Genomic DNA, 26,093 nt, shown 5'->3' on the forward strand with positions numbered 1-26,093 from the left:
AACTGCAATTTGGCCTTTATTGATTACATTGATTAGAACTATATGTTAATATTTGTTCCCTTTTCTTTTTGTAATAAACTGGTATAAAGTATCAAATAGTTTAATAACACAATTTAAAAAAATGTGCGTTTTTATTAACCTATACTTTGTATGCAAATTATATAAATTTAAAACTATCGGGATAACTTATTTTATAAATCATTCTTTGTCAGAAATTGTATAAGTTATGAATAAATAAAATATATAAATATGAACATTTGTTTTGAGTAAAATTATTTTATTATCCACGTTATTTTGGCACATATGTTTTAATATTAACAATTAATGATAACATCAATATGTGGGATTATGTGTTGATATTAATCAAATAGCAGTAAGTATTTTCTAAATTATATATTTCTAAATTTCAATTATTTTTATAAAAATTACACAAAGTGTGATCAGTGATTTTGTTAATTAAGTGTAATAAGTAAGTAAGAACATAAAAAAGACGGGAACTTATATTTATATCTGTAAAATTCGTACGAATTATTGAAATATAAATAAAAATAATTAGTAAACTGTAGATTTTTCCGCATTTATAGAAAATGTAACATTTAAAAAAATGCGTATAATGTACAAAAATATCCAAAGTATAGTATTTATTACAATATTCAGTGAATGAAATAAATTTCCTCTTAGATTCCACTTGTTTTACAACTTGTTTACAATTAGATTTGTAAAAATACTAATTTGTATAAAAATTGTAGTCTAATAATGAGAATATAATGCCGTAATAACTGATAGTACGTATAGTGGTCATAAGAAATGCTTATTACATACAGTGTGTCTCACGAACTCTCTTCACCTGAAATATTTCTTTTATGAGTAAAACGAAGAAATTATCTGAAAAAAAAAAAAAAAAAATTAAAAACATAATCGTATTTTTCAAACTCAATTTTTTCAAAGCGAGGTATCGAATAAAGAAATCTATTCTAGATTCAATCTCTAATCGGTTGACCACGTTACGCTGTATAATAAAATTTAATATACTTTCAAACTATTTTTTCATTTATTATCAAATCCAAATCTAAACCGGCATTATTCAATTATTTCAAATAACGAATTATTCTAACTATTTTATTACGTTCATTGTAGAAACTTTTTTCATGTCGCAAGATTATTTGCAATTAATCTCCTAATTACAAGAAATTATAAGCAAATATGTTGTTGGTACAGGCTTTTGACAAGACTTACACGCAGTATGTTCTTCTATACTTTTTAATTAAATATATGTTTGGCCCTTGGGTGTTTTTAGTCGTCGAATATTTTTTTAAATTACGATGGTGAGTTTAGTGCCTTTTGTCTCAAAAGTCTTGTACCTTCGTATTTGTATACTATTGTCAAGGAAATCGGTGACCTGGAGATTCAGATGAATTCCTATGTGGTCTACCTAGATATTTTGTACTATGTTTCACGATTTCTTTTCCCATTTAAAAATTACATAACTTGTTTTTTTATTCAATATCTTTAAATTTTTGAGAGAAGAGATTCATTATAAATAAATAAATATATATATGTACTAAATATTTTTTATTCGGATAACACATACAATAATAACCTATATGTGTGAGGACTTTGTGGCCCTCGCGGATTCCTGGACCACAAGTTAAGAATCGCTGGTCTAGAGTAATGTTGGCAATCTTAAACAATAATATCGATTGTCTGAACGCTTCTTCAAGTTGTTTTAGGAAATACAATGTTGCTAATTGCTGACCCATAAAAAGTTCCAAATTTCTTCAATTTAGTTACGTAGCTAACTTCTTCAAGTTAATTATTTGCTTTCATAGAGATAAAACCGAAATTCTTTAATAATATAAATAGTCTTGCATCTATTGACTTTTACGACGTTCTATAAAGAACAGACAACAGAGAAAGTATCCTTTTCTGTATTTCAGGTCAGCGCTACTAAAAATAAAGAACATCTGTTTTACTTCAAGAGTAGCTTGTTTTTATTGAAATCCATAAAGTACTCTGTAAAGCACGGTCATTTCGTAAACCTTATATATAATAAGCATATTATAAACGCATCCTGATATCTGGTCTGTATCTGTCCGAAAAGGTTTGAAATTTTATACGCTAGTAAAAGAGAGGGCATAGTTTACGACATTCTCAAGTGATTTTACTATCTCTTCCCAGAACCAGAGATAAAGGAATCGAAGTAATCGCTGCGACCGTTCGAAGCTTCGCATTTTCAGACGTCGCAATTATAAGACGTCGGAGCCCGTTGGCTCACACGCACTAAGCGGGTGAGGACTTAATTTATAACACCCTTAAGTGTTGACGCTTTCTCTATCCACAGGGTGACGAAGGCCAGGCAGCCATCCTAGATGTTCGAAATTCACATTTTCTTACATTCTCAGATAGGAATTTTTTTTTTTTTATTTGATAGATTATTTGTTATCAATTCTCATTGAGAATTATAGGTAAATTATTTTGACGTGGTACTGTAACTTGGATTATAAGAGTTTATAATATGTTTGATTCAAGTTGAATCTAATGTTTAAATCTAAATGATAGAAAATAGTAATTGATAATTATTATCAGTTAAAAAGATTAACTGCGATACTAAAGAAAAGTGAGATGAAATTCTAGGTAGATACCAGCTTATACGTAAAAGTATCAAAGAAATATATATGGTGTACATAATATATCGTCAAAGTTTAATTCTTTAAAATATTCTTTTCATAGTATTACGTCTCTGTATGTGAGAAGTAAGTTATTATTAAAAGATTACTTAAAATTGTTTCAAGATGAAGAAAACTTACTATGTTTTATTATGATAATGAGTAATAGCGATTAGATTTCATTTAAAAGTATGATTAGTTAGTTGAGTTAGAGCAGTTTCGATTTTTTTATATTGAGTAGATCTAATACATAAGAATTCCTATTAAGTTTAAATATTATTATAATTAGTTTCGAATGCATGATATATTCATAGAATAATTAAATTTGCATAAAACTACATTTGAACATTATTGAAAGTTCTTAAAATAATTACTTAATATTATGCATTATTATTAATGTTATATGATTATTATTAATAATTTATCGTTTGCAACGCACATATAAATTTTAGTAAAAATTAGAAGCATATAATAGAAAATTATGACTTCTTAAATATACCGCTACTTAAACCTGGTCGATGATTGGTTCATTACCTAGAAATGGAGGGGACATAGGAAGAGTCTGATTGGATGAACGAAGCATTTCGTGTTCAACTTCAACAAATAATATGTTGGATAGTTCTCTGTGGAGATGTAATAGAGTTTGGAAATCGGTTTTCACGAATAGTGAAGAGCAGGCAATGTTCGAGATAGAATCAGTTGAGCTATTGTCAAATTATGATATATTTGTATAAGAAGTGATAAAGTTTAGTGGAATTACAAGAAAAGTTTATAATATATTATATATGTGCGACATTTGAAGAGAAATAAGGTACCTTTGATTTTTATGCATGTATAACGGTGGCCTAATTTTTTTTCTTGAAGTATCCTCCCAGTGTTCAGATAATTTTGAAATTTCAATAAATTAAAGATTGTTATATATTACTAATTTATACTTTGATTAATATGAGAACGATAATACCTACCGAAAATATGTGAATTGCCTATAATTTGATATGCAGCTGTTGCCATTGCTTTTTTACATTCGATTTTGTGTACTCGTTACATGTCATCAGGAATTATGATTGGTTTATCTTTTCATATGACGTCAAAGTAACGACGTATTTAGTTTTGCAAAATAAGTGTACATAATATTTATATCGTTTGTCAAATTTATTCCAGTTAGTAAGCGTTAGTTAGATAATATTACTATGGTACAATTACGTAGTTTAAACTATTACATTAGCTCTTGTATTGTGACTTCGATGTATATGTATAGGGAGTGTACATGGTTTTAATTAAAAACGATATTAAAACTAAATGTTGTATATATCAATATATGTATAAAATTTCGCAGTAAAATTTTATGAAGTATGTGAATTAATTTTGTCATGAGAATTTTATGGTAGAATGTAAATATTTGGAAGCGAAAATGTTTTTTTTATAATGTGTCAAATGTATTACATCGTATTTCAAATAATTAGTAAGTATCTATCCTTTGTTAACAACAATATGTATTTGACAATTTTGCGTATTTCACCAATTTTTACACTACCGATCTGATCGCCATTTGCCGGCATTATCCGAGATCTCAATTATAAGTCAGAAATACTAATTATTGTATATTTCCAATCCTTTGTTTCATTCTCGCATCAGTGTACGATATAATTTTAAAATATATAACAGAAGTAAGTTGTTAAAAAGAAACTAGATGATATTTATTGTATTTTATCTCGTTTAACATTTCCCAAGATGCAATTCTCATAACTTGATTGTAATACTTTTTGTCAAAGCCTAAAATTTTTCGTCAAGCATATGTAAAATATTGAAGAATAATAAAATAATCGAACATAAAATTGGTTTGAAAAATATTTTATACAATTACTATTTGTACTTATATTATAAAAAATATTTATATTATTACAATAAGATTTATATTTTACAAATATCTATAAATATTTTTGTATGATTTTATTTTAAAGTGGTTAATAAATAAACAATATTTACATTATATTATAAATAAACATTAACCCATTAATGTTGTTCTAATAAATTAATGTAATTTTTTTATAAGTACTAAGCATTTAATTAGTAATTATATTATTTAAACATTATTATTCAGAATGTACTTTGTTAAAAATTATGTATCAAGTCATTTATCTGATGTTTAAATGTTTTCAGAATTTTACTTTGTAAATATAATTTATATACACATTTATTAACATTTTTAAATATACAAAAAAGCAATAATGGAAAGAGAAGAAGTAATAAAAAATGTACGTGCATGTCTCATATCTTCAAAAGGTGGAGTCAAGATGGATGATCTAAATAGTAAGTTTTTTCTTTTAAGGAGCTTTTTTTTATCACTATTTAATCCTATTATAATTTACTTAAATTTTCATAACATTCATTTAGAATGTTTATATTTCTATAAACCATACATATATTAACTAAAGTAAATAAAAATTAACAATTTTACATTGTATGTTTATAATGCAGCTGTAAAAAATATTTATATTAACACTTTTTGCAGAAGATTATAGATTGCTCATTGATGAAAATATACCATTTCGAAAGTTAGGGTATCAATCTTTAGTTGCCTTTTTACGTACTGTCGATAGTGTTAAAATTATTGAGAAAGGAAAAGATTGTTTTGTGGAGGCTGTACCTAGTGGAGAATCTGCACATATCTCAAAGTTAATTGCTCGACAAAAGACAGCAACGAAAAAATATAATAAAATGGTAGGTCTGTTATTCATCTATACTGTTCAATATCATTTTATTGTATATTACATTATCTTTAATGTTGTATTGCTCTAGGCGAATAGAGAAAGACCAACACCATTTCGTAAACCTATGATGACAAGAAATTTTGGCAGTATAAGAAGTTTTAACAATAATTTATGTTCACAAATGAGTGGAAAGTAAGTGTAGAATGCATTATCTATGTTTCATTTTTTTATGTCCTAAATATTACATATAAAAATAAGTAGAAAATAATCTTTCACAAATAATTAATTCTTTTTTATATTTTTGAAACGTTGTTAGTATATAAATTTTAAGAGATATTCAAAACTGTATATGTTATATATTTTGTGTGTGTGTGCGTGTGTGCGCGCGCGCGCGTGTACACACATTTGAACATTTGTTATTTTAGACAAAATATGTATTTTCCTGCAATGTCAACCAAAATTACTATTCATCAAAATAGCGAGAAACCCAGATATATACAATCTAATTGTGGTATACCACCAAGTTCTCCTAGTAAAGTAAGTAATATATACCTGATGAGATTACATATTTTGGTACTGAAGGAGAGAAATTTATTTTAATTTTTAGAGACTGAAAGATAGACAAGTGAATACTGCTTTATCAACAAACCAAAGTATTAACAAGTCTAAAGATGAGACACAAATAAAGAACAATCTAAGGACAGTAACATCTGTGATAAGTCAACATTCAAAGAATGCTAATATCAATGTGGAAATGCTTCCTAAAAAAATTTCAAGTCTAAACGACAGACTTAAAGTAAGTTCTTATATTCCTTCATTGATGGATATACGCACCAACATTTCAACACTGTCTCAATCACCTGAGGTGTTGTCACCTTTCTCACCTGGGCAACTTCTAGCAGATAGTAAAATGAAATTTCAACAATCAAAATTACCTGTAAGTATTTATTAATTACTAAATTATACAATATATGATTAATAAGTTATATTTGTAGACAGCATTAGGTAATACTAGAAAAATTGTGCCAAAATTACAACTTACTGATCTAAGAGAAGAATTGAAACAAAGAGCTAGTGTACTAAATTTTCCAGAACCTGTGTATCAAATCTGTCCTACAACAATTAAAAATACTAAAGAACCGGCTGTGTTTGCACAAGTTAAGGTTTGTGAAATTGTTTTGATACTTTTCTGATAGAAATTATTCATATATTGAAGTATAAATTAACGACAATAAGAAATAAATAGTAATTTATAGTAGATATAAAACATTAAAAATATATTTCTAGATTGGTCCTCACGGATATTCAAGTTATCCAGAAGAAGCAGATACTGAAGAAGAGGCACAAATACTTGCAGCGAAATTTGCCTTGCTTGATCTAACCGAAAAATATGGTTCATCTACTTGCTTTAATGAAACTAAAGACAAAGGCATAATAAAAGAACGAGTTTTGTCCATAATAGATGCTCATCCAAATGGTATCTTTATGCACCAGATACCCATGTATTATAAACAACAGTACGAGGAAATTTTACCTGGAAACTGGGAAAAAGTTATTGAGACGAGCTCAGAAATTGTTTTAGAAAAGGGTGTAGATAATTCGGTAATTTTACGTCGGTTTACCTCGTCGGATTTACGTGAAAAGGTAAAATAATGTGTTCTGTAAACTATAGGCTGTTTTATGTACGTATATGAAAGAAATACAATTATTATTTAATATATATATTTTTAGATACGAAATACAACATCATTAAAGACAGATAAAATACAACTGCATCCAATTGGTCCTGTTGCACCTGGACAATTGCAATTACCGGAAGAAGAATTTTGGATTGTGTCTGTTACATACGTTATAAGTACTGTTGAAATATGGGCTAGAATTGTAGGAGATGCATATAGTGTAAGTTAAAAAGAATTTTTTTTATATATAATCTTTTTTTATAATTATTATTTATATTTACTTACATGATCTTTATGTAGGATGAATTTGACATTATGACCACCGAAATGAGTAAACATTACGGTAATATCCAACAATCTCTGAAAGCACCACTTATTGAAATTGGAAATTACTATGTTGTGTTTGAGGATGAATCGTGGCACAGAGTTCGTTGTGTAGATTTTAATAACACAACTGGAATGGTTACAGTTTCATTTATTGATCATGGTGATGAGGATATTTACCATTATAGTAGATTACAAGTATTGGATAAAAAGTTTTGTGTGCTTCCTGCTCAGGTATGATATTGATGAATCAATGATAAATCGCTCTGACGCAATAATATAATGCCATTTTTATTAAGATACAAACTTTATAATATTATCAAAAATATTTGTAAACAATTGTATTAAATCATATATAGGCATTAAGACTGTGTCTTTATGGTTTGGAAGATTTCAATGATTGTGATAGCACCGTGATAGCAATTGAAAAATGTTTGCTTGACCGTGCTTTATATGTTGAAGTACGAAATCGTAAGAAAGATCAGAATGATATCTCTGCGACAGTTGTGTTTTATGATACTCATGGACCAGATGACATTAATTTGAATTTAGAATTGTTTAAACAAATCTCACAAAACGTATTAGTTGCTCCTAAATTAGACGTGGTAAGTACTTGTTTGTATTCCAGAAGATGTTCTTGAATTTTCGACAAAAAGTAATGTTTTTTTATTATTTATAGGAGGGACAAGTATCAGAAGTATTTATTTCTCACGTAGAACAAAATGGTGATGTTTATGTACAAGTGCAGTCTGAAAGTATGAAACTTTTGGTTAATTTATTAAATCGATTAATATGTACTGGACTAAACACAGAAGATCTAGAGAGTTGCATTGTAACCACAGTTGATTCTAGTAAAACATACTTTGTGTCAGTAAATAATAATTGGTACAGGGGGAAAATCGTAAGTGACAGCTTTTACAATCAATTAAGAGCATTTTTAATTGATTTTGGTAAGACTGTCACTATAACAAAAAGCAATCTTCTTTCTTTAGAAACATTATCTCAAGTTTTAGCAAATTATCCTCCTCAGGTAAGATTTTAATTTGGATATTTGATAAAAATTAAAAAATCTAATATATTAGAACAAATTTTAACGATGCATTCATAATAATAGGCATTGAAGGTACATCTTCATAACATTGATAAGTCAATGTTCAATGAAAAGATGGTTGTAAAACTTGCAGAACTTGCACCAAAAGGTGAACCACTTATTGTAAAAGTTGTATCATCTATAAAGGGGACACCAGTTGTGGAATTATTTAAAAGAATTCAACCAAGTAATATGCTTGTTTCTGTCAATAACACCTTGGCTCTTGAAGAGGAAATTACGAAGTATAGTATATAAAAGTATTGATAAATATTACTGCGAAAAAGAAAATAATAAGCAATTGCTATTTTTATTATATTTGCAGAACACATGGGGATGGTAACAATAATATAAAACCAAGGAAACGCATCGAACGTATGAATTCTAAATTCGCAGGAAGTGAAGATGATGACGTTGTAAAGTCTTTAAAACCACCAAAAATTTCAGGCATTGGCGAATATTTTGATGTTCATGTAACAATGGCTGCCCATCCCGGAAATTTTACTGTTCAACCATTTGACGATAAACGTTCATTAGAGGTAAATGTAATTTTTTATCTATTTTGTTAGGTATAAAATATGTATTACAATTATATATATAATTACACTGCATTATTTTATAATTATATTTATAGTTATATAATTATAATATATAAAAAAAATATATATTTCATATAAATTAAATGTATATATTTTTATAATTTTAGTTAATGATGATTCAATTACAAGAAGCTTGTCAAGTATACAAAGGTCCAACTCCAACTCCAGAATCAATAAAAGAAGGCAAACTTTATGCAGCTCAACACATTGACAGTCACTGGTATAGGTATAAATAAAAAGTGATCTATAAATACATATTTTAAGTCTGAACTTTACATTATGGAGTTATTGATATTAATTAATAATTTCTATTTATTCTCTATTATTTTTAAGGGTATGCATTTCAAGTATCATTAAAGAAAATATGGTTAGCGTTTACTTCTGCGATTTCGGAGATGTATCAGTACTACCATTAAATAAATTACAACCTTTGAAAAGTGAATTCTTAGAACTACCGTATCAAGCTATTAAAGCAAGACTTGTTGGTATGTAATTGTTTTATCTTCCAGTTTTAATTTGTTTTCAAGATGCAGCGTTTTACTTCGTAAATTTTGTTACTAATTTAAACAGGTATACGACCGATTAACGTTGACTGGTCTGTGGAAGATAGTTTAAGGTTTCAAGAATTAGTCGTGGATAAAAATTTTGTATCAATAGTTTACGAATCTAAGTCTGATGGATTTTCCCCGGCCGATACTATATTGGGTTTAAAATTGATAGATGTTAATACTGCTGAAGATATTTACATCGATCAACTTTTAATTGAGGAAGGTCGAGCTACATTAAATGATTAAAGCGATATTTACTTGGATACAGTTGATACAAAATAGGAGTATCATAGTAAACACTAATGGTTAAATTAATTTTGACAACTTCGGCATGGAATACATGTATTTGTTTCCTACGTAAATGCTAAGTGATATCTTTGTACAGTTTTACTGTTTTACGCTTGAGAATTTAGTTGCTTGTATATAAAAATAATATTTCTATTTAATACTATATGTAAAACCCATAGCATGATTAACTGTCTTAGATAGAAGTAATGAAAATATAATGGAAATTATATGAATGTATATACACATACACCAAACGTGTATTACGTAATACGTGTATGTGTACATTATACTTATACATATACATATATTATCTATGTCCTATACCTATAATTATGTCTTTGAAAAGTTATAGCATTTTATTTTTCAAGAAAATAATAATTTATTGAACTAACTTTTAAACATTATATATGCACATTCTTATAGAGTATTTTATATATTTTTGTTATAATATTCTATGTTTTTAAGATTCTTTATTTTTTCAAACTTCTTAAATTTAATTTTTGTTCTATATTAACAAATTTGGCTGTGTCATATAAAAGACAACAAAACTGTGACAAAAACTGTGACGAAAACTGTGACAAAAATTGTGACAAAAATGTTTTGACAAAAATTAAAAGCATTCCATTTTTTTTACTTCCAATACATTGGTTATTCTTCATTTTTTTTAATCATTTGTGTTAGGGTATTAAACACCCTAGGGTAACATGCTATCCTCGAGTGATTGTAAGCTATTGTTTGTGTTTTGTATGTGATAAATACTTTGTTGGTTAGTTTTTTTCTATTATAACATGCTTTCAATTTTGTTATTGACTTGTCAATTTAAATTGTTAACATAATCTAACTATATATAATTTAAGAATATTATAATATGTCCTATATGTTTTAATTGTTTTTGGTTAACAGAAGAAAGATAAATTTATTTCTTGTAGTGTATATTACGAATTTATTTTGTCTTAGATAATTATTTCTTTACTTCAGTATTCAATTAGATTAGATATATATGCGATATATTAGTAAAACATGATATTATATATTTATGCATATATATATATACAAATATATATTTGCGAATATTGCTTTATGACGAATATTTTTGTTTTGTTAATGTAGTAAGATACAATATTATAACTTAATGTTACGTTGCGGTAAAATATTATTTTTGATAATAACTTGATGAAAGGTGCCAATAAATACTAATGTTTCCATAAATGTAAGAATTCTTATTTCAAAAACCTGTGTTAATATCAATGTAGTATGATATATTAATAATAAATATATTTCAAAATGTGTTTTATTTGATGAATATTTAATACGAATACATATATTCTATAATTCCAGAACGTATAAATGGATAAAATGTCTTATTTGTTGTTACATGTGTTGTTACGTTTAGGTTTTATTGATTGGTATGAATAACGCGTACTTGTATAATGAATCGCATGTGTTAGAAAGCGCACGCGTTATGCCAATAATCATCGATCATTACGCTTATCACGCGTCCATGATTTACGAAAATCAACTTTTGTAATCTTTATGTGACGTAATATGAATGGTATTTATCTCATATAAATATATAGATATTTTATATATTATTTATATCATACTTTTTATCAACTGTAAAATAATCAATAAATAAATTTTAAAAAATTAGTATTAGTTAATAACTAATATTAGTAATTTTTAATAATTAGTATTAAATTAGTATCTATTTAATTTATAATTTAATTTATTATGATTATAATTTAAATGACAGTAAGCTATAACTATTTTTATAATGCTAACTTTAGTTAATCCATGAGATTTATCAATTAAAAATTACTTTATAGTTCAATATATATTTATAGTTCAACATCAGATGATTTAATGGATGCATATCTAAATTTATTCTAATTGCATTGTTAGCTTCTATTAGATTCTCAACAAATTTACTTCTTAAAATTTCTCTGATTTATTATATATTTTGTCTTGAAATTGGAACCCGTTCTAAAAATTGCACTAATTCTTTTTCTAACTTTGTCAGTTATTAATATATCGATAACATTTAATAATTGTACGAGATCAATTAATAGAAATTACTTGATGAGTTATATACAATCTTTATATATATATATAGATATCTTATTCTTAATAAAATTGTTACAATTTCATAAATAATACATAATGTATCATGAATATACATATGAAATAAATTACATATCTTGGAGAAAATACAAAATATATAAAGTATATAAAATAAATATAAAGGTTAACACTTTTTAACTTGGTTCTGTTTTATTATCAATCTGACATGTAACATACGTAACAAATAGCGTTGATTATAAGTCGATAGAACATAAGTTAGTTAAGTGATTGAGTTATATATTTCGATACGAATATAATATAAATATTATGCTGGGAGATATATCTTATCCCGATAATAATAAATAATAACAGTAAGTTACCAATTTTCTATAATAATATATATATTTGCATAAACACTGTATATCGTTTCTATAACACCCCTTCTTTTTTCGTTGCATATTAGAGGGGATGAAGTAAGGTATCTGACGTCAAGAGAGCCATCGCGCGGTGACAAGCTCACGTTACACTCACTCGTTTGAAGATCAGGTACCGACTCGGTGACCGATTTCGCTCGTGGAAGCGCGGGTTTTATCGTTGGCGGATGCCCCCTCGCGATTTTCGACACTCGTCACCAGTTTCGTTCGCGGACGGCAGCCTTGATGCTGGAACGAAGCAATCGTACGGAATTTCTTGCTTGTTCTTCTCAATTGGACTAGACTGGAGCCGACAGGTAGCGTAAAAACAAAACTCGAACATTTCGCTCATTGGAATTATATCACTTTTTTTTACCATTTCAGCGTTCTCTCTTCTTAATCGTTTTTTTTTTAAATTACTAACCTCGTCGGTATACGTGAATTCTTTACTCAAGTATCATAGCATTAAATCGTGAATTTCCTTCGACTCGACGAATTCTTGAGTATATTATTATTTGTTATTATTATTCATAATCCTTGCCTTTTAGCTTAGGATGGCTTCCGGTTTACCTTTCCTCTTATTTTCCTTATCTCTTAAATATATTTCGTAAATCTCGAATTGTTGAGTATACACGTATACTCATAATAAATAGATTATTGAGTATATTATTTAAAAATGCTTTTCAGTAATTCTAGGATGCCTGTTCATTGATATTTAGGTATAAAAATAAGCTCGATCGCGTTCCGATGTTATGGTGGAGCATTTTTCACGGAAACCGAGGGGGACTTGCTATAATACGGTATTTTTATACGTACATTACCGTGCATAAGTATTTGGACACTACCAAATTATCGCAGATATGCAAAGTATGCTTTAAATGTTACACTGATCTAATTTTCACTTTTGATTCTATCTCAATAAAAATAAAACAGCGATAATCGAAGGCGAATGAAAATTAGTTCTGCAAGGCAGTTCTACCTCAGCTAAGTGATTTTAAACCTGTCTTTTCAATGTTGCCACGTTTTATATAAATGTTATTTACAAATAAACAGTGCTAGATCCGATAAAATAATGATAAATAATAGATCTATTATATAGATTGTATGAAGTGTCAACTATTTATTGTAGATAAATACGAACCTTGAGTAACGTAGCTATATTCTTTGTTCCAGTTTAAATTTAGCATACCATTTGATCGCAGTTATTGCAAGAAGCGTAGAGTTAACAGTAAGGGAACGTTCTGCTATTATAACATTGAAAATATAATAAAAATATCGACTCTTTGATCGGATTGCACCAACTGTCCAGATATTTATATATGGTAGTGTATATTTATGATAACATTATTTTTGACAAACTTTATCGTACAAACGATCATTCGATTTGCGAATTAGAATGATAACATGCTTTAAGGCACAACGAGATAGAAGGGAGAACAGTTGACTCTGTTACACACTGTACACGATACTCAATTAGGATAAAGAATACACGCAATGAGAATAAAACTGAACTGGTAGGAAAACGAAAAATTTTGATCGTGCATTCGCGGCGGAGAGTATCTTCTGTTTCCGGCTACGTCTTCCGGAAACCCGTCGGCGCGGTCGTGCTGGGTAATTTGAACGAGGTTTAATACCAAAAAGAAAAAAATGTACCGGTGCTCTGCTCAGTAAAGAAAAATCGACGAGCAAAGCAAAGATAACGTCTCCACAATAAGTGTTCGCGATTCGATAAGATTGTTCTCCTTGGTCTCTGGTAAAAAAAGAAGTTCTTTGAACCAACGCCGGGCGGGACATTAGAGAAATTGGCTTCCTTTCTTAACAAGTTCTGGTTTAAGGTGTGTGAAAATGCCGGATACTAAGGCAATTGCACAGCTGACAATCACAACGTGAGCGGTTGTTCGTTTCGCGGATCATCCGGGGGATAATGATTACAGAACAGACCTGGAGCATGATGCTGGACAGTGATGTCGCGGGCATCAATGAGTAAGTATTCACCCATGCCAATTTTCATTTTCTTTCTCTTACACGCGACAAAGAAAAGAAAAAAAAAGAAAAAAAAGAAAAAAGAAACGAAACTAGAATGAAAAGAAAATATGTACCGTGCAAGAAAGACTTTCAATTGTTTCTTTGTTTAATGCGACACATCATTAACACAATAACACTGTTCGGTAAGTTCCACATTTTGCAGGTGTATCGGCGAGATTTTTTGTGTCTTTTTTCCAATAGTGTAACACACCTTTCGACGTGCTTACACATGCACACACTTGATACTATTTTTCACGAGGACACGATGTTCCTTATTCTTCCTTTTTTTTTGTTTTGATCGCCTGTATGCGCTGGTTTTAATGATACCTGCGATGATGGATCATGATGTACGTGCAAGAATTCACGTGTCTGGATCGATAGTGCTGCGTATTTAAAAATATGTGTGCACTTATTATGATGTATCGTCCATACGTGCTTTGAGGAAACACTATTCTTTGGGTCGTGAGACACGTTTTACGATATATGAATGTTAGTACTAAATATTCTTTTGTATAACATCTTCTATGCGAAGATTGTTTCAGAGAACATTTTCTGTTTCCACGTATGAAAGAAAAATGATGGAATCGGTTTGGATTTTGTTTTTATACTTATATTTTTCTTAACTTTATAATTTATGTTTTACACGCGTGACTTATAATTTCAGATCATTTATAGTTCTATTGAAATTTGGAGAATTTGATAATTATCAGAATAGTTTCATAAAGAAGATTTATTTTCTATTTATAAGGAAAAAGATTCTTATTCTTTCATCTTTTGCTATTATTTAATTTGCCCTAAAGCTACCTTCGACTTACTAATATTAAAACAGTAATTTCTAATCTTTTATTCTTTACTTAACTAATGGCTGCTATTACTTTTTTAATTATTTATTTATTGTGCTTTGTTTCCTTTTTAGTTTTGAACTCGAACATGCATGCACGAGATTCCATTATTTATAAGACACGAAGGATATCTATGTGTGTGAAGGATTAAATTGCACTTTGGATGAATATACATAATTCAAAGCCAGCAACTTTTTGTTATGTACAGAATATCACAATGAAGAAATGTGAAATTATTTTGAACAAAGCTCATTTCGAAGAGAGAGGTTTAATTCAGATATTAGAAATGTAGTTTGCATTTACGGAATTATTTTTTATTATTATCTATCGGTAATATTTTCCAATCAATAACAATAAACTCATTTTTCATTTTGTGAAGGTCTTTTCATAAAATGTTGATTTTTAAAGACAAATTTTTTACATATAAAACAACAAGTATTAATACAAAAAGACAATTGATGTATTATATAATGTAAAAATGTTGAACATAATATTAATGATCATGTAAAAATATTTGTTAACAACAAAAGTTGTTTACCTACTTATCGTGACCTGCATAAATGTTTTGCAACTACTTTGTTTATACACGGCTCAATATAATTAGGAGATTGTGTACACTTTGTAAAGTATTCAATTATTTTCATAGCTACGTAAAATATAAATTCGTATATTTGCATATTTATTTTATAGCAATTTGTACAATTTTCGAGGTACGCATATAGTATATTTGTATTATATCTATAGATGTTTCTCATTAATTTTATTATTTATTATTATTTATTATATTAAATCCTACATACTTCAACGACGAATTGATAAATCTTTACCAAAAGTAAATGGAAATTTTGTATGTAAGGAATTTAATAATTTAAAATATAATATTCCATTTATTTTTAACATTTTATCTATTTTCCAAACTTATTTGGAAAAGATCAGCTTTTAAGAATACGATCTTCTAATTACTTTGTGCAATGTACAAAAATGTATACATACGCAATGTGCATTTGGTATGTATTCGTGTGTCAATTTCCTAGATGTCCTAGATGTTCTCGCAAGTATTGCTCGTCTGAGAAAATTAATTTCAGATACTTTTTGACGTCGATAGGTTGAGTATTTCCCCGAGGAAACAATTATGGATCAAGGCTGTGAAGAAACTAACTTCCGAGAGGCTGGGGAGGGAAGGATTGGCGGCCTGGGAGGACCGGAAATCCAACAACGATCCGGAAGTTCCAGACATCAATGAAACAACCGATCCAACCGAGGATGCGGACATTTCTACCGACCCGGATGTGGCTCTTGCTGATCAGCCTGTTGATGCAGAATCTCAAGCGCAGCGAGGTTCGATTATATTTAATATTAATATAATTAATATAATCGAAGGGCTCGTAACGGCATCAGCTAATGGTGCATTTTACTTATCAGAAGCTACACTCATAATATTATGAAATCGCTATTGTAACACATGCAATATGTTCATAAAAAGTTTCTACGAGTGTTCAAATACTTTCGTGAATCACTGTATGTCTTGATTCAACTTCGTCATTTAATTAGATATAATTCTTTTATGATACACTTACAAATGCACTCATAGAAACCATGTAATGTGATGAGCATTTTGTTTAAAACGGCTCTTTTTATCTCCTGGGAAAAGACAAACATGGACAAAGGAGATATTTCTTAATTTTATTACAAATTTCTCTCGTGTGTTGATCGTCTGGCGAATTATTTAACATGCCACTGTTATTCACACACATGTTATTAATTTATTCTGTGCAATACAGCCTTCGGCTATAAATACGAGTGGATATTTCCAGATGTTTTCAAGAAAGGCGTACTCTATAAGGGAATATTTTGTCCATCGCTTTCGAACAGCTTCCACAGCAAACAGCTGGAGACGTCCTACCTTCATTACTCGAATCGTCAACGGCAGAAATCATTGATCATGCTGAATATCGTCGATCTTAGCTTAAAGGTAAACTGATCCCTAAAGAACGAATAACTTGAATCCTACGAAGTATATTCTGTATTTTGTTTTTTAATTTCTGTCCCATACTATGCACCGGGGATACCAGATTATTCTTATGGCGATATGGCTGTGGGAAAGAGACGAGAACAGCGGCGGCCTGATCGAGTCGTTGTCTTGGGCGATCTGCTGTATGATAGCGAACTTGGTGGTTTGCGTTCTTGGCTGGTGGCGGTGTTTCTCCAATAATTATTTATACTGGGCTTCCATATTTACTTGGTTACTGATCAATTCTCAAGGTGATGACACGTACAAACGTCATATATAATTTCTATCTTTATCTTTTTTCTTTTCTTCCTTTTCTTTCTGTTCCTGAATAGACACATTCTTTTCATAGTTGGATATAATAGTCGACGTACGTATAGTGCTTCACATTGCAATGTTCTAATATACATATACACATATAAATATACGTACGTGCTCTCTTGGGAAGATTGTATCTTCGTTTACCGAATAGAGTTTTGCTCCACTGGCTCGTGCGTTGGCGGTCCAGCGAATTGCTTGAATGTTCAGCGAACCGTAGAGAGAGAGAGAGAAAGAGAGAGACGGTAGAGCAAACTTATACCTAGGCATGGGTTACTATTGATCGGCGATCCTTTGCGGCTATTTAAGATTAACGAAACGATCGTTATGTTTCCATAAATGGGTCTACAATCGAGAGTGTCTTTATGTTATCTGCACACCCCCTGTCAATTGCAGGTTTTATAGGAGCTGGTCTAGATTTCTCTAGTCAACAACGTCTTATGTGGTACATTTTGTTTGTCGTGTATGCGCCGTATGCCATGCTGCCGTTACCTTTGAGATGGTGTGTCCTTGCCGGTTACGGGACAGCTTTAACTCACATGGTGATGGCGGGAATAACTTTATTACGAGATCCCACATATGTAAGAATCCTTGGTCTACATTTTAGTTTCTACAAGTTAACGCCTCCTACCCATTTCACTTATATAATACTCTTCCGTCAACTTTTTCTTTCTTAGCGCAATCCCAAGTACGCTTCGCAGCTTTCTTTTCGTTAAAGTACGTTTAATTTTGCAATTGCAGCTGCATGATGTCACGTGCATAGTTCGAATGCTAACAACCAACGTCCTTCTTTATCTTGCAATGAATCTAGCTGGCATGTACACTAAGTATTTGACAGACAGAGGACAGAGACAGGCTTTCCTGGAAACGCATAGATCCATGGAAACCCGGCAACGAACTCAAAACGAGAATAATCGACAAGAGAAGTTGCTCCTTTCCGGTGAGACATGCTTTAAATTCGTTAATCAAATTCATGAATGATTCCTAGCGCTGTGGTTTATTTTACAGTCGACTTAGTTTACAGCTTTGTTCAGGATTTAATTTAGTATTTCGTTTAACGGTTTGGCAAAGTTTATTACAGTTCAAAATGCAACTTTTTCAACCTTTCAGCAATTTTATAATATGAATTAATCTATTCGTTTACAGGAGTATTACCCAATTAAATAGAATTAGATTGACATTTTGTTGGAAGATCGATATTAAATTGAACTCGTTGTTTCACGATTGTTCACACAATTAACACGAACATGAGTTAGAGAGAATATATATATATATATGTATCATAAATGTATATGGACTGTGTAATTACGTATCGATGCAAAATACGTACGACATGTATTTAAGTATATTTATATATATGTCGAACATGTCAAACGTAGTCTATAAAAACGCATGGGGTTGCGCCGTAGGCATGGGGTTCGTCAGCGCGTGTAACTTGCTCAGCCGAGTGTCAAAAAGGGTCACTAGACACTTTCACCCGATTGCGCCAGATATGTTTTACCGATAGCCTAGCAGTACTTTGCTTTTACGTATTATCGATCTTTCGACGATTATTTGTTTAGGAAGTATAAGTAAAATACAATCAAATAAAATAGAACAAACGATCCCGTCATACTCGTTTGATTAATGGTAGATTATTATATAATTAATCGATGAATGTTTCATTTTGTCTATAACGTATTTTGTTGAATAAAAATTATGCTTTCAAACATGTAATCACGTTTAATGATTGACGAATTTTATTGTAGTTTTACCAGATTTCGTGGCTAAGGAAATGATCCGTGATATCGCTCGTGAGACTGCACGAGGTGGAACAATCTCTTTTACACCTAATCAATTTCATAGAATATATATCCATCGCTACGAAAATGTGAGCATACTTTTTGCTGACATCAAAGGTTTCACTGGTATGTAATCACATATTTACGATAGTGAACTGCACTAGTTTACATCTTTATTTAAAAGTTACTTTTGTATGATGTTTACTGTTACAATGGAAAATGGAAATATATGAAAAATGCAATGGAAAAAGAAATATAATAATAAGTAACTATTTTTTATTTTTAGGTATACCAAATAAAATTTATTTTCTCGAATGAAACGGTGTGATTGTTTATAAAAGTCTATATTTCTTTCTGTATTAGTATTAATTAATTCTCTCTTGTAGTTTGCAGTTATTTCTGTAATTCATGTGTATTAACATCTTTTCAATCAAACTTTTATCTCTATTATTGCTTCGAAGATATCAAAATGGTAAAAATTTTAAATTACGTTATATACCAACATAAATTTTATTCTTAAACAACATAATTTACATATGTCAATTACTTAAGTGTATTAATTATAATTTTTATTTTGTACATTAATTTCTATTAGCACACACAACGTATATTATAAGATATTAGATATATGTAGTAACTCTTAAAATACTCTTACAAAGTTTCAAATTTAATCTATGATATTCGTCTTTATCACAAAGCTTTGGCCAGCCAATGTAGTGCTCAAGAGCTCGTTAAAGTGTTAAACGACTTGTTCGCTCGTTTCGACAAGCTCTCTGCAGAAAATCATTGCTTGCGTATTAAATTACTTGGGGATTGTTATTATTGCGTTTGCGGACTACCGACTCCTCGAAGCGACCATGCTCATTGCTGCGTCGAAATGGGCTTGCACATGATTAAAGCAATAAGAGATGTGCGGTATACAACAAAGGTAACTAAATTCTGTATAATCTAAAATAATCAAACAATAATTTAAGACATACTGTAAGTTAGCAAATTTGAAAAACATAATTTAACTGTTACAATGCATATGTGGGATATGCAAATTTCCTTTAAGATTAATTACAAGCTGCAATTTAACAATGTAATTGAATTTTGCAATATTTCAAAAATATAAAATAAAGATACACCATACGTCAAGTGCGTAATTTAAGAAAAATTGTTCTTCATTTAGGTTGACCTAAATATGAGAATAGGAATTCATAGTGGCTCGGTACTGTGTGGCGTACTTGGACTTCGAAAATGGCAATTCGATGTCTGGTCTTACGATGTAACACTGGCTAATCATCTAGAAAGTGGAGGCATACCAGGGTAAAACTTACTGTGTATCTCTCATTGGATTTAACAAAAGAAGTACACACAAGGAAAACATAATAAGTCTATATTTGTCGCTTTTCTGATTTTTATATCATTTGGAACCTAAAAGACAGTACTTCAACTCCAATACTCTAAAACTTTAAGTTTCTAACATTCTGAAACTCTGAAACTCCCTTGTGTAATATTTACTGTTGCATAATGAATTGTGCGAGAACGTTAATAAAGTAAGTAGTCGCAGTAATACAAGGAAAACGTAATATTTCAGGAGAGTACATATTTCGGAGGATACTTTGAACTGTTTAAATGACGTGTACGAAGTGGAGCCAGGAAACGGAACCGAAAGGGACAATTACTTGAAAGAGAGAAATGTGGTAACGTACTTAATCAAACAGGTGGAACCTTTGAGATGCAGACGTCGATATTCTTCACGACCTAAGATATGGACCGAGGAGGATGCGAGTAAAAGTAAAAAGAGCTTCAAATTGAACAATCCATTAGCTGCAAACAGTAGCGCTCCGAACTCTTCCACGGACGACGATATTGGAGTGGACTGGACACCGGAAATACCATTCGAAAACGTTAGTATCTAACGACTATTGGAAATTAGTAACGACTTTAAATCGGGAAACACCTTGAGAATCTAGCGTTAGGTTATTTGTATAGTTGAATACTGCGACGTCAGTTACCAATTTGGAGTCAGAATACCTCGAGGAAGAGAATGGATCCGCGAAAAGTAACAAGGTTGCGTCTGCTACATCTGCTGAGAAATTGAAGGCGGCGGGCCTTGAAACTGCAAGTAATAAGCGTATGAGGTTGGCGAACATAAATGCTTGGACTTTGCGTTACAATGACGAAAGCCTGGAATCAAAGGTGAGATCGATATAATACGTTCTGCGCGTATAAAGTTACTTTTTAATGAGTTCAATTAAATTTAAAAAAATTGAATTCAATGAAATCCAATTAAACTGAACATTAAATTAATTTCGTTAAATTAATGATCTTGATGCAGATATTGTTTTACGTGTTCGTAGTTCGGCCAATTGCGCGAGGATATGTTTAAATCCAACATGATTTGTTGCTTCGTCGTGTGGATATTCATCGCAATTTGTCAAGCAGTGATATTGCCAGAGTAAGCGACTGGTTTTTCATGACTGTGTTTTAATAATAATCAAATAATAAACAAATTTATGAATGTTAGAAAAGCTAATCATAAAAACTTTGAAAATAAAATACTGATTCGGTTGTTATTGTAGAAGAAACAATGAGATAAAGATTATAGAATAAATTAGGATAAAAGATTATAAAATAGGATAATTAACAATGTATTAATTTTGAAATTACATCAACTTCTTTCCACAGCTGTATTATTCTTTTGGGTTCGCTGCTATTGACGACGCTCATTCTGGTAGCATCCTCAATTCTGGTGATGGCAGAAGAGTTCAAAACTTTGCCAACATATTTGCAACATGCTTCTTCGATGTTGGTTCACAACAAGCAGCATCGAACGATCTTCATATGTAGCGTGATCAGTCTCATGGCTTTAACATCTATAGTCGGTGTCCTGGCGTGTCCAACATCGATTCGACAATATCCTGAAGCTTTGGAGCTTCAGCAGCAGCCATTAGTGAACCCAACACTGCAACCAGAACGACTGGTAGCACCGACTGCTGGTCTCGACCAGTTCATCTTGACGTTTCTGGAAGCGGCCCTTCGCGATGAGCCTTCAGAAGAGCAGAAAGACGTTTCTTCGAAAGAAAATCAAACTGCACCGCATGGTTCTAACAACGTTGATATGGAACTGACAAGAATCCTCAATGACAGGGCCAGTCTGGTGAAAGGTCGAGGAAGAAAAATGTTTTTCAGGTTCTATAGATACGAACAACGCCACCGACTCGTATTTGGAAGGCATTATAAAAGATTTGCTTGTAATCGTAGGGACGAGGACGTCGTTTTGAGGAAAATGTCATCAACACCGGAAACGGAAGTTCAAGCGGAACCTATGTATTCGTTGGATTACGATGATGACATCGTTTTGGGGACTACCTGTGTACGACCGGAATACATTGTGTTCACATGGATCTTATGCCTGATTGCGTTAGCCTCTGCACTGAAATTGTATTATTTAGTGAAAACGGCATTGGCCACGATCATCGTGTCCGTTTACGCCGTGCTGATTCTGGTAGTCTGCAAGGACTTTTTTTCGATCCCTGACGAGGAGAAGGATTCGTGAGTCGTGCTTGTCATCCATGAAAATCTAGTTTATTTTAGATTCTCAGAAACATCACGCTGTTAATTATGCTTTTGCGTTTTTAGAGCGACGATACCTCTCTCGGCACAGATGCTCACGTTTATGTTAGTATTCCTGGTAATGGTTACGTATCATGGTAGATTAGTAGAAGTAACGTCCAGATTAGATTTCCTTTGGAAACAACAGGCTGAGAGGGAGCTAAGTGACATGATTGAATCACGACATAATAACATGCAATTATTGAAGAATATCTTACCTGACCACGTAGCTCATCATTTTTTAACACAAGAAAGAGCACCAGAGGTAGAACAATTTATGTTTCCAGATTCTTGGTGAATTTCATAAATATTATAATTTCTTTTTTATATTTTGCAGGAATTGTATTCTCAGTCTCGTGACATAGTTGGAGTGATGTTTGCTAGTGTACCAAATTTCACAGAATTCTATTCAGAAGATGTTAATAAAGGAATGGAGTGTATACGTTTACTGAATGAAATCATTGGTAAAATTAAACATTTTGTATGTTATTGAATATTATATACATTCTGTGCATTTTAATATTTTTGAATTTATCATAAACGCACAAACATCGATACAAATTAGAGTGACAAATTTGGTGGATCTGTAGATTTAAAAGTATTTGTTGCTTTTAATATAATTTATAATTCAACGATATGAATTTGAAATATCTTTTTCCAGCTGATTTCGACGAACTTCTGGATGAGAATCGGTTTCATTGCATTGAAAAGATAAAGACAGTCGGAGCAACTTACATGGCAGCTTCTGGTCTCAATCCTTCTCAAAATGTAATTCTATATATGATTCAAATATCTTTACTCATATTCTGCGAAATGCAATAATAAACTATTTCCATTGTATTCGTCCTGAATGACTTAGTTCTTTAAAAACATTATCCAATATTATTAATTCTTAAATATTTTTCTTTTAGGATAATAACAAGGATAACATGGAGCATTTGTGTAGATTAGTGGATTATGCAGTAGCCATGCGACTTCGTCTTGAAGATGTGAATATACACTCGTTTAATAATTTCGACTTAAGAGTGGGTATCAGCTGCGGCCCACTGGTAGGCGGTGTGATCGGTGCTCGAAAGCCTGTATTCGATATTTGGGGCAACACTGTAAACTTAGCTTCCCGCATGGACTCTACAGGCGTTATGGGGAAGATACAAGTCCCGCAGGATATTGCTAGGGTAATTGTGCAGCATGTAAAACGAAAATAATTATTCGCTACCCATACAAATCGTTTATTCAATTTCAAATATTTCAATAGTTTTTGGAGTCGAGAGGATATCAAACTCAGAAAAGGGGACTTATTGAAGTTAAAGGGAAAGGAACGATGGAGACGTATTTCGTATTAGGCAAGGGAAGTCTACAACAAGAAGGCACGACTAAGCACACAACAAGATGCCGAAGTCTTGCAGCAGTTGTTTATGGTGTCGTTCAAGCACGTCGCAAGCAAATGCGAGCGCTTAGGAGGACATAAGTATTCTATTCACATCAGCTTTTTTTTTGGTTCGTTGGTGCCTATAGTTATGTACAAACGATTCACCTTCGTCAAATTAGCAACTAACTTGTGAGATAAGACTTAAAATGAATGACTACGGTAACTCTTTTATTTTTGAAGACAGAAGAATATTTTTTAGAGATCGTTTAGTTTAGAGGAAAAGATTTCAGTAAATTTATTTCTCTGTGTATTCCTTTGTCATCTTAAAATCACCATCGTTTTATTACATCATTAATAATTGTCTGTTATATTCCTTAAGAGAGCAAATTATATTACTAAGATCGTGAGTGTTCTAATTTTAAATTTGTGTTTGGTAATGAAATATTTTTTTTTAGACGTTGTATAAAATCTGTTAATCATAGAGTAATTTAATAATGAAATATAATTAACAAAGTGAATAACAAAATAATTTAAATATTCTTGTCTAAAATTATATGTAATATTTCAGTCGAATTAATTAATTAATTGCTAGTTGAAATATTTTCTTTCCTTCTAAATATAAGAGTTATCAGATAATCCATTTTAAGTGACTCATCGACTATTAGAGCTCAAAGGACGACGAACACTTGTAGTTAACATACTACCCAATACACTTCCTTTTTTGTCGGAGTGTTGGATAACATGTTAATTAACGTGTTTTGATTATATTATAATAATAATATTTATTGTTATTGACCAGTGTAAATTGTAAATTAATTTCGTTTTGTATTTATAATTGTTAATTTTTCTTTGACTCACTTCTTTCTTCTAACAACTCTATAGAAATATAATTTTTACTTCCATTCCATTATTTAAGAATACTTTATAAGTGTAACGATATTATTTATAAAAGATCATAAAGTAGTCTGTGACCCATTTTATTTTATAAATGGATATATTTCAAGAAGTATTTTGAATTAAATATATAAATACTAAAAAGAGAAACATTAATATTTAAGCAAAGTCAGTGATTGAAGGCATCAAGGACATTTCAGGAATTTTATGTTCTTCTCATAGTAAAATTCATTAAAAGTTTATATTATTTTCATTTTTTTGAAGAAATCTTAATAACAATATTCTTGTAACGATAAGAGGAATCTTGGGGAAATGTGAGTGTCCCTGAAGTATCCTTGAAGCTAAAACCTTCTCGATTTCTTGCTTTAAAATTTTAACAAATTTCACTATCTTTGTCACTGTTACAGTGATTGTGTTTTTAATTCATTGTACTTTTCATTATGTATCTATTTATACCTAGATTAAAATGGACCATTTTATAGAGGATTAAGTTATTTTTCTTAGCTACAAATATAATCACATAAATGTAGCTCTTGTTCCCAGAGAACTGAAATTCTAATGCATCTCTTGCATAGGTGAAAAATAGACTTGGCTGTAGAATCAGTCGACACCAAAAATAGTACCTATCTAAGTGCATTAAGTTTAAAATTTTATATGCTGCTATATGTAGAAATCTTACGATAGAGCAGTTTTACCTATTAATGAATTCTTGTACATTCTCCATTTTTTCTGCTTCTATTATATTTCTGTTCTGTATTTACTATAATGAAACAAATTCCAATATCTGTAAATATTAATCCAACATGTAAAGTAAATAACAACAAATCTGGAAATATATGCAATGATATATAAAAGATATAAACTAAATTATGAAATGACA

General features: G+C 30.5%; 2 protein-coding genes and 1 long non-coding RNA gene across 9 annotated transcripts; 2 read left to right on the forward strand and 1 right to left on the reverse strand.

The window, feature by feature from the left end:
- Positions 1-70: 70 nt before the first annotated feature.
- LOC125385826 lies at positions 71-3,176 on the reverse strand. The gene is made up of 2 exons (XR_007225496.1): positions 1,237-3,176; positions 71-885 (listed from the first exon to the last, which is right to left on the reverse strand). It is a non-coding gene; the product is annotated as an uncharacterized LOC125385826 (long non-coding RNA).
- Positions 3,177-3,312: 136 nt separating this feature from the next.
- Positions 3,313-10,486, forward strand: LOC100650850 (tudor domain-containing protein 7). The gene is made up of 17 exons (XM_012312732.3): positions 3,313-3,477; positions 4,827-4,976; positions 5,179-5,387; positions 5,466-5,569; positions 5,803-5,914; positions 5,985-6,314; positions 6,373-6,540; positions 6,665-7,021; positions 7,109-7,276; positions 7,357-7,614; positions 7,740-7,985; positions 8,060-8,410; positions 8,495-8,712; positions 8,793-9,006; positions 9,174-9,292; positions 9,400-9,551; positions 9,637-10,486. The coding sequence occupies exons 2-17, from the start codon at positions 4,895-4,897 to the stop codon at positions 9,858-9,860; spliced, it is 3,312 nt and encodes a 1,103-aa protein (XP_012168122.1). The 5' UTR covers positions 3,313-3,477; positions 4,827-4,894; the 3' UTR covers positions 9,861-10,486.
- A 1,985-nt stretch (positions 10,487-12,471) lies between these two features.
- Positions 12,472-25,699, forward strand: LOC100650732 (adenylyl cyclase 78C). 7 transcript variants are annotated; one of them, XM_048409494.1, is made up of 19 exons: positions 12,472-12,693; positions 14,200-14,359; positions 16,349-16,581; positions 17,058-17,215; positions 17,316-17,505; positions 17,966-18,150; positions 18,311-18,509; positions 19,318-19,476; positions 20,049-20,278; positions 20,522-20,658; positions 20,930-21,242; positions 21,328-21,534; positions 21,696-21,793; positions 22,024-22,890; positions 22,978-23,215; positions 23,288-23,414; positions 23,612-23,718; positions 23,862-24,125; positions 24,206-25,699. In XM_048409494.1, the coding sequence occupies exons 2-19, from the start codon at positions 14,301-14,303 to the stop codon at positions 24,416-24,418; spliced, it is 3,984 nt and encodes a 1,327-aa protein (XP_048265451.1). In that variant the 5' UTR covers positions 12,472-12,693; positions 14,200-14,300; the 3' UTR covers positions 24,419-25,699. The 7 variants fall into 7 exon arrangements, with proteins under 7 accessions (XP_048265451.1, XP_048265450.1, XP_048265453.1 ...); XM_048409493.1 differs by having other exon boundaries at positions 14,212-14,359; XM_048409496.1 differs by having other exon boundaries at positions 14,311-14,359.
- Positions 25,700-26,093: the final 394 nt, after the last annotated feature.

This window comes from Bombus terrestris, chromosome 10 (assembly GCF_910591885.1).
Source record: "Bombus terrestris chromosome 10, iyBomTerr1.2, whole genome shotgun sequence".
Lineage (NCBI taxonomy): Eukaryota > Metazoa > Arthropoda > Insecta > Hymenoptera > Apidae > Bombus > Bombus terrestris.

Bases quoted from the DNA above. Each gene is read 5' to 3' on its own strand.
- LOC100650850 (XM_012312732.3), top strand. From the start codon at position 4,895: ATGGAAAGAGAAGAAGTAATAAAAAATGTACGTGCATGTCTCATATCT. The intron at 6,315-6,372 runs GTAAGTATTTAT...TTATATTTGTAG, and splicing joins TTCAACAATCAAAATTACCT to ACAGCATTAGGTAATACTAG. The intron at 8,713-8,792 runs GTATAGTATATA...TTATATTTGCAG, and splicing joins CTTGAAGAGGAAATTACGAA to AACACATGGGGATGGTAACA.
- LOC100650732 (XM_048409494.1), top strand. From the start codon at position 14,301: ATGATTACAGAACAGACCTGGAGCATGATGCTGGACAGTGATGTCGCG. The intron at 17,216-17,315 runs GTAAACTGATCC...CGGGGATACCAG, and splicing joins TCGTCGATCTTAGCTTAAAG to ATTATTCTTATGGCGATATG. The intron at 23,216-23,287 runs GTAGAACAATTT...TATATTTTGCAG, and splicing joins CACAAGAAAGAGCACCAGAG to GAATTGTATTCTCAGTCTCG.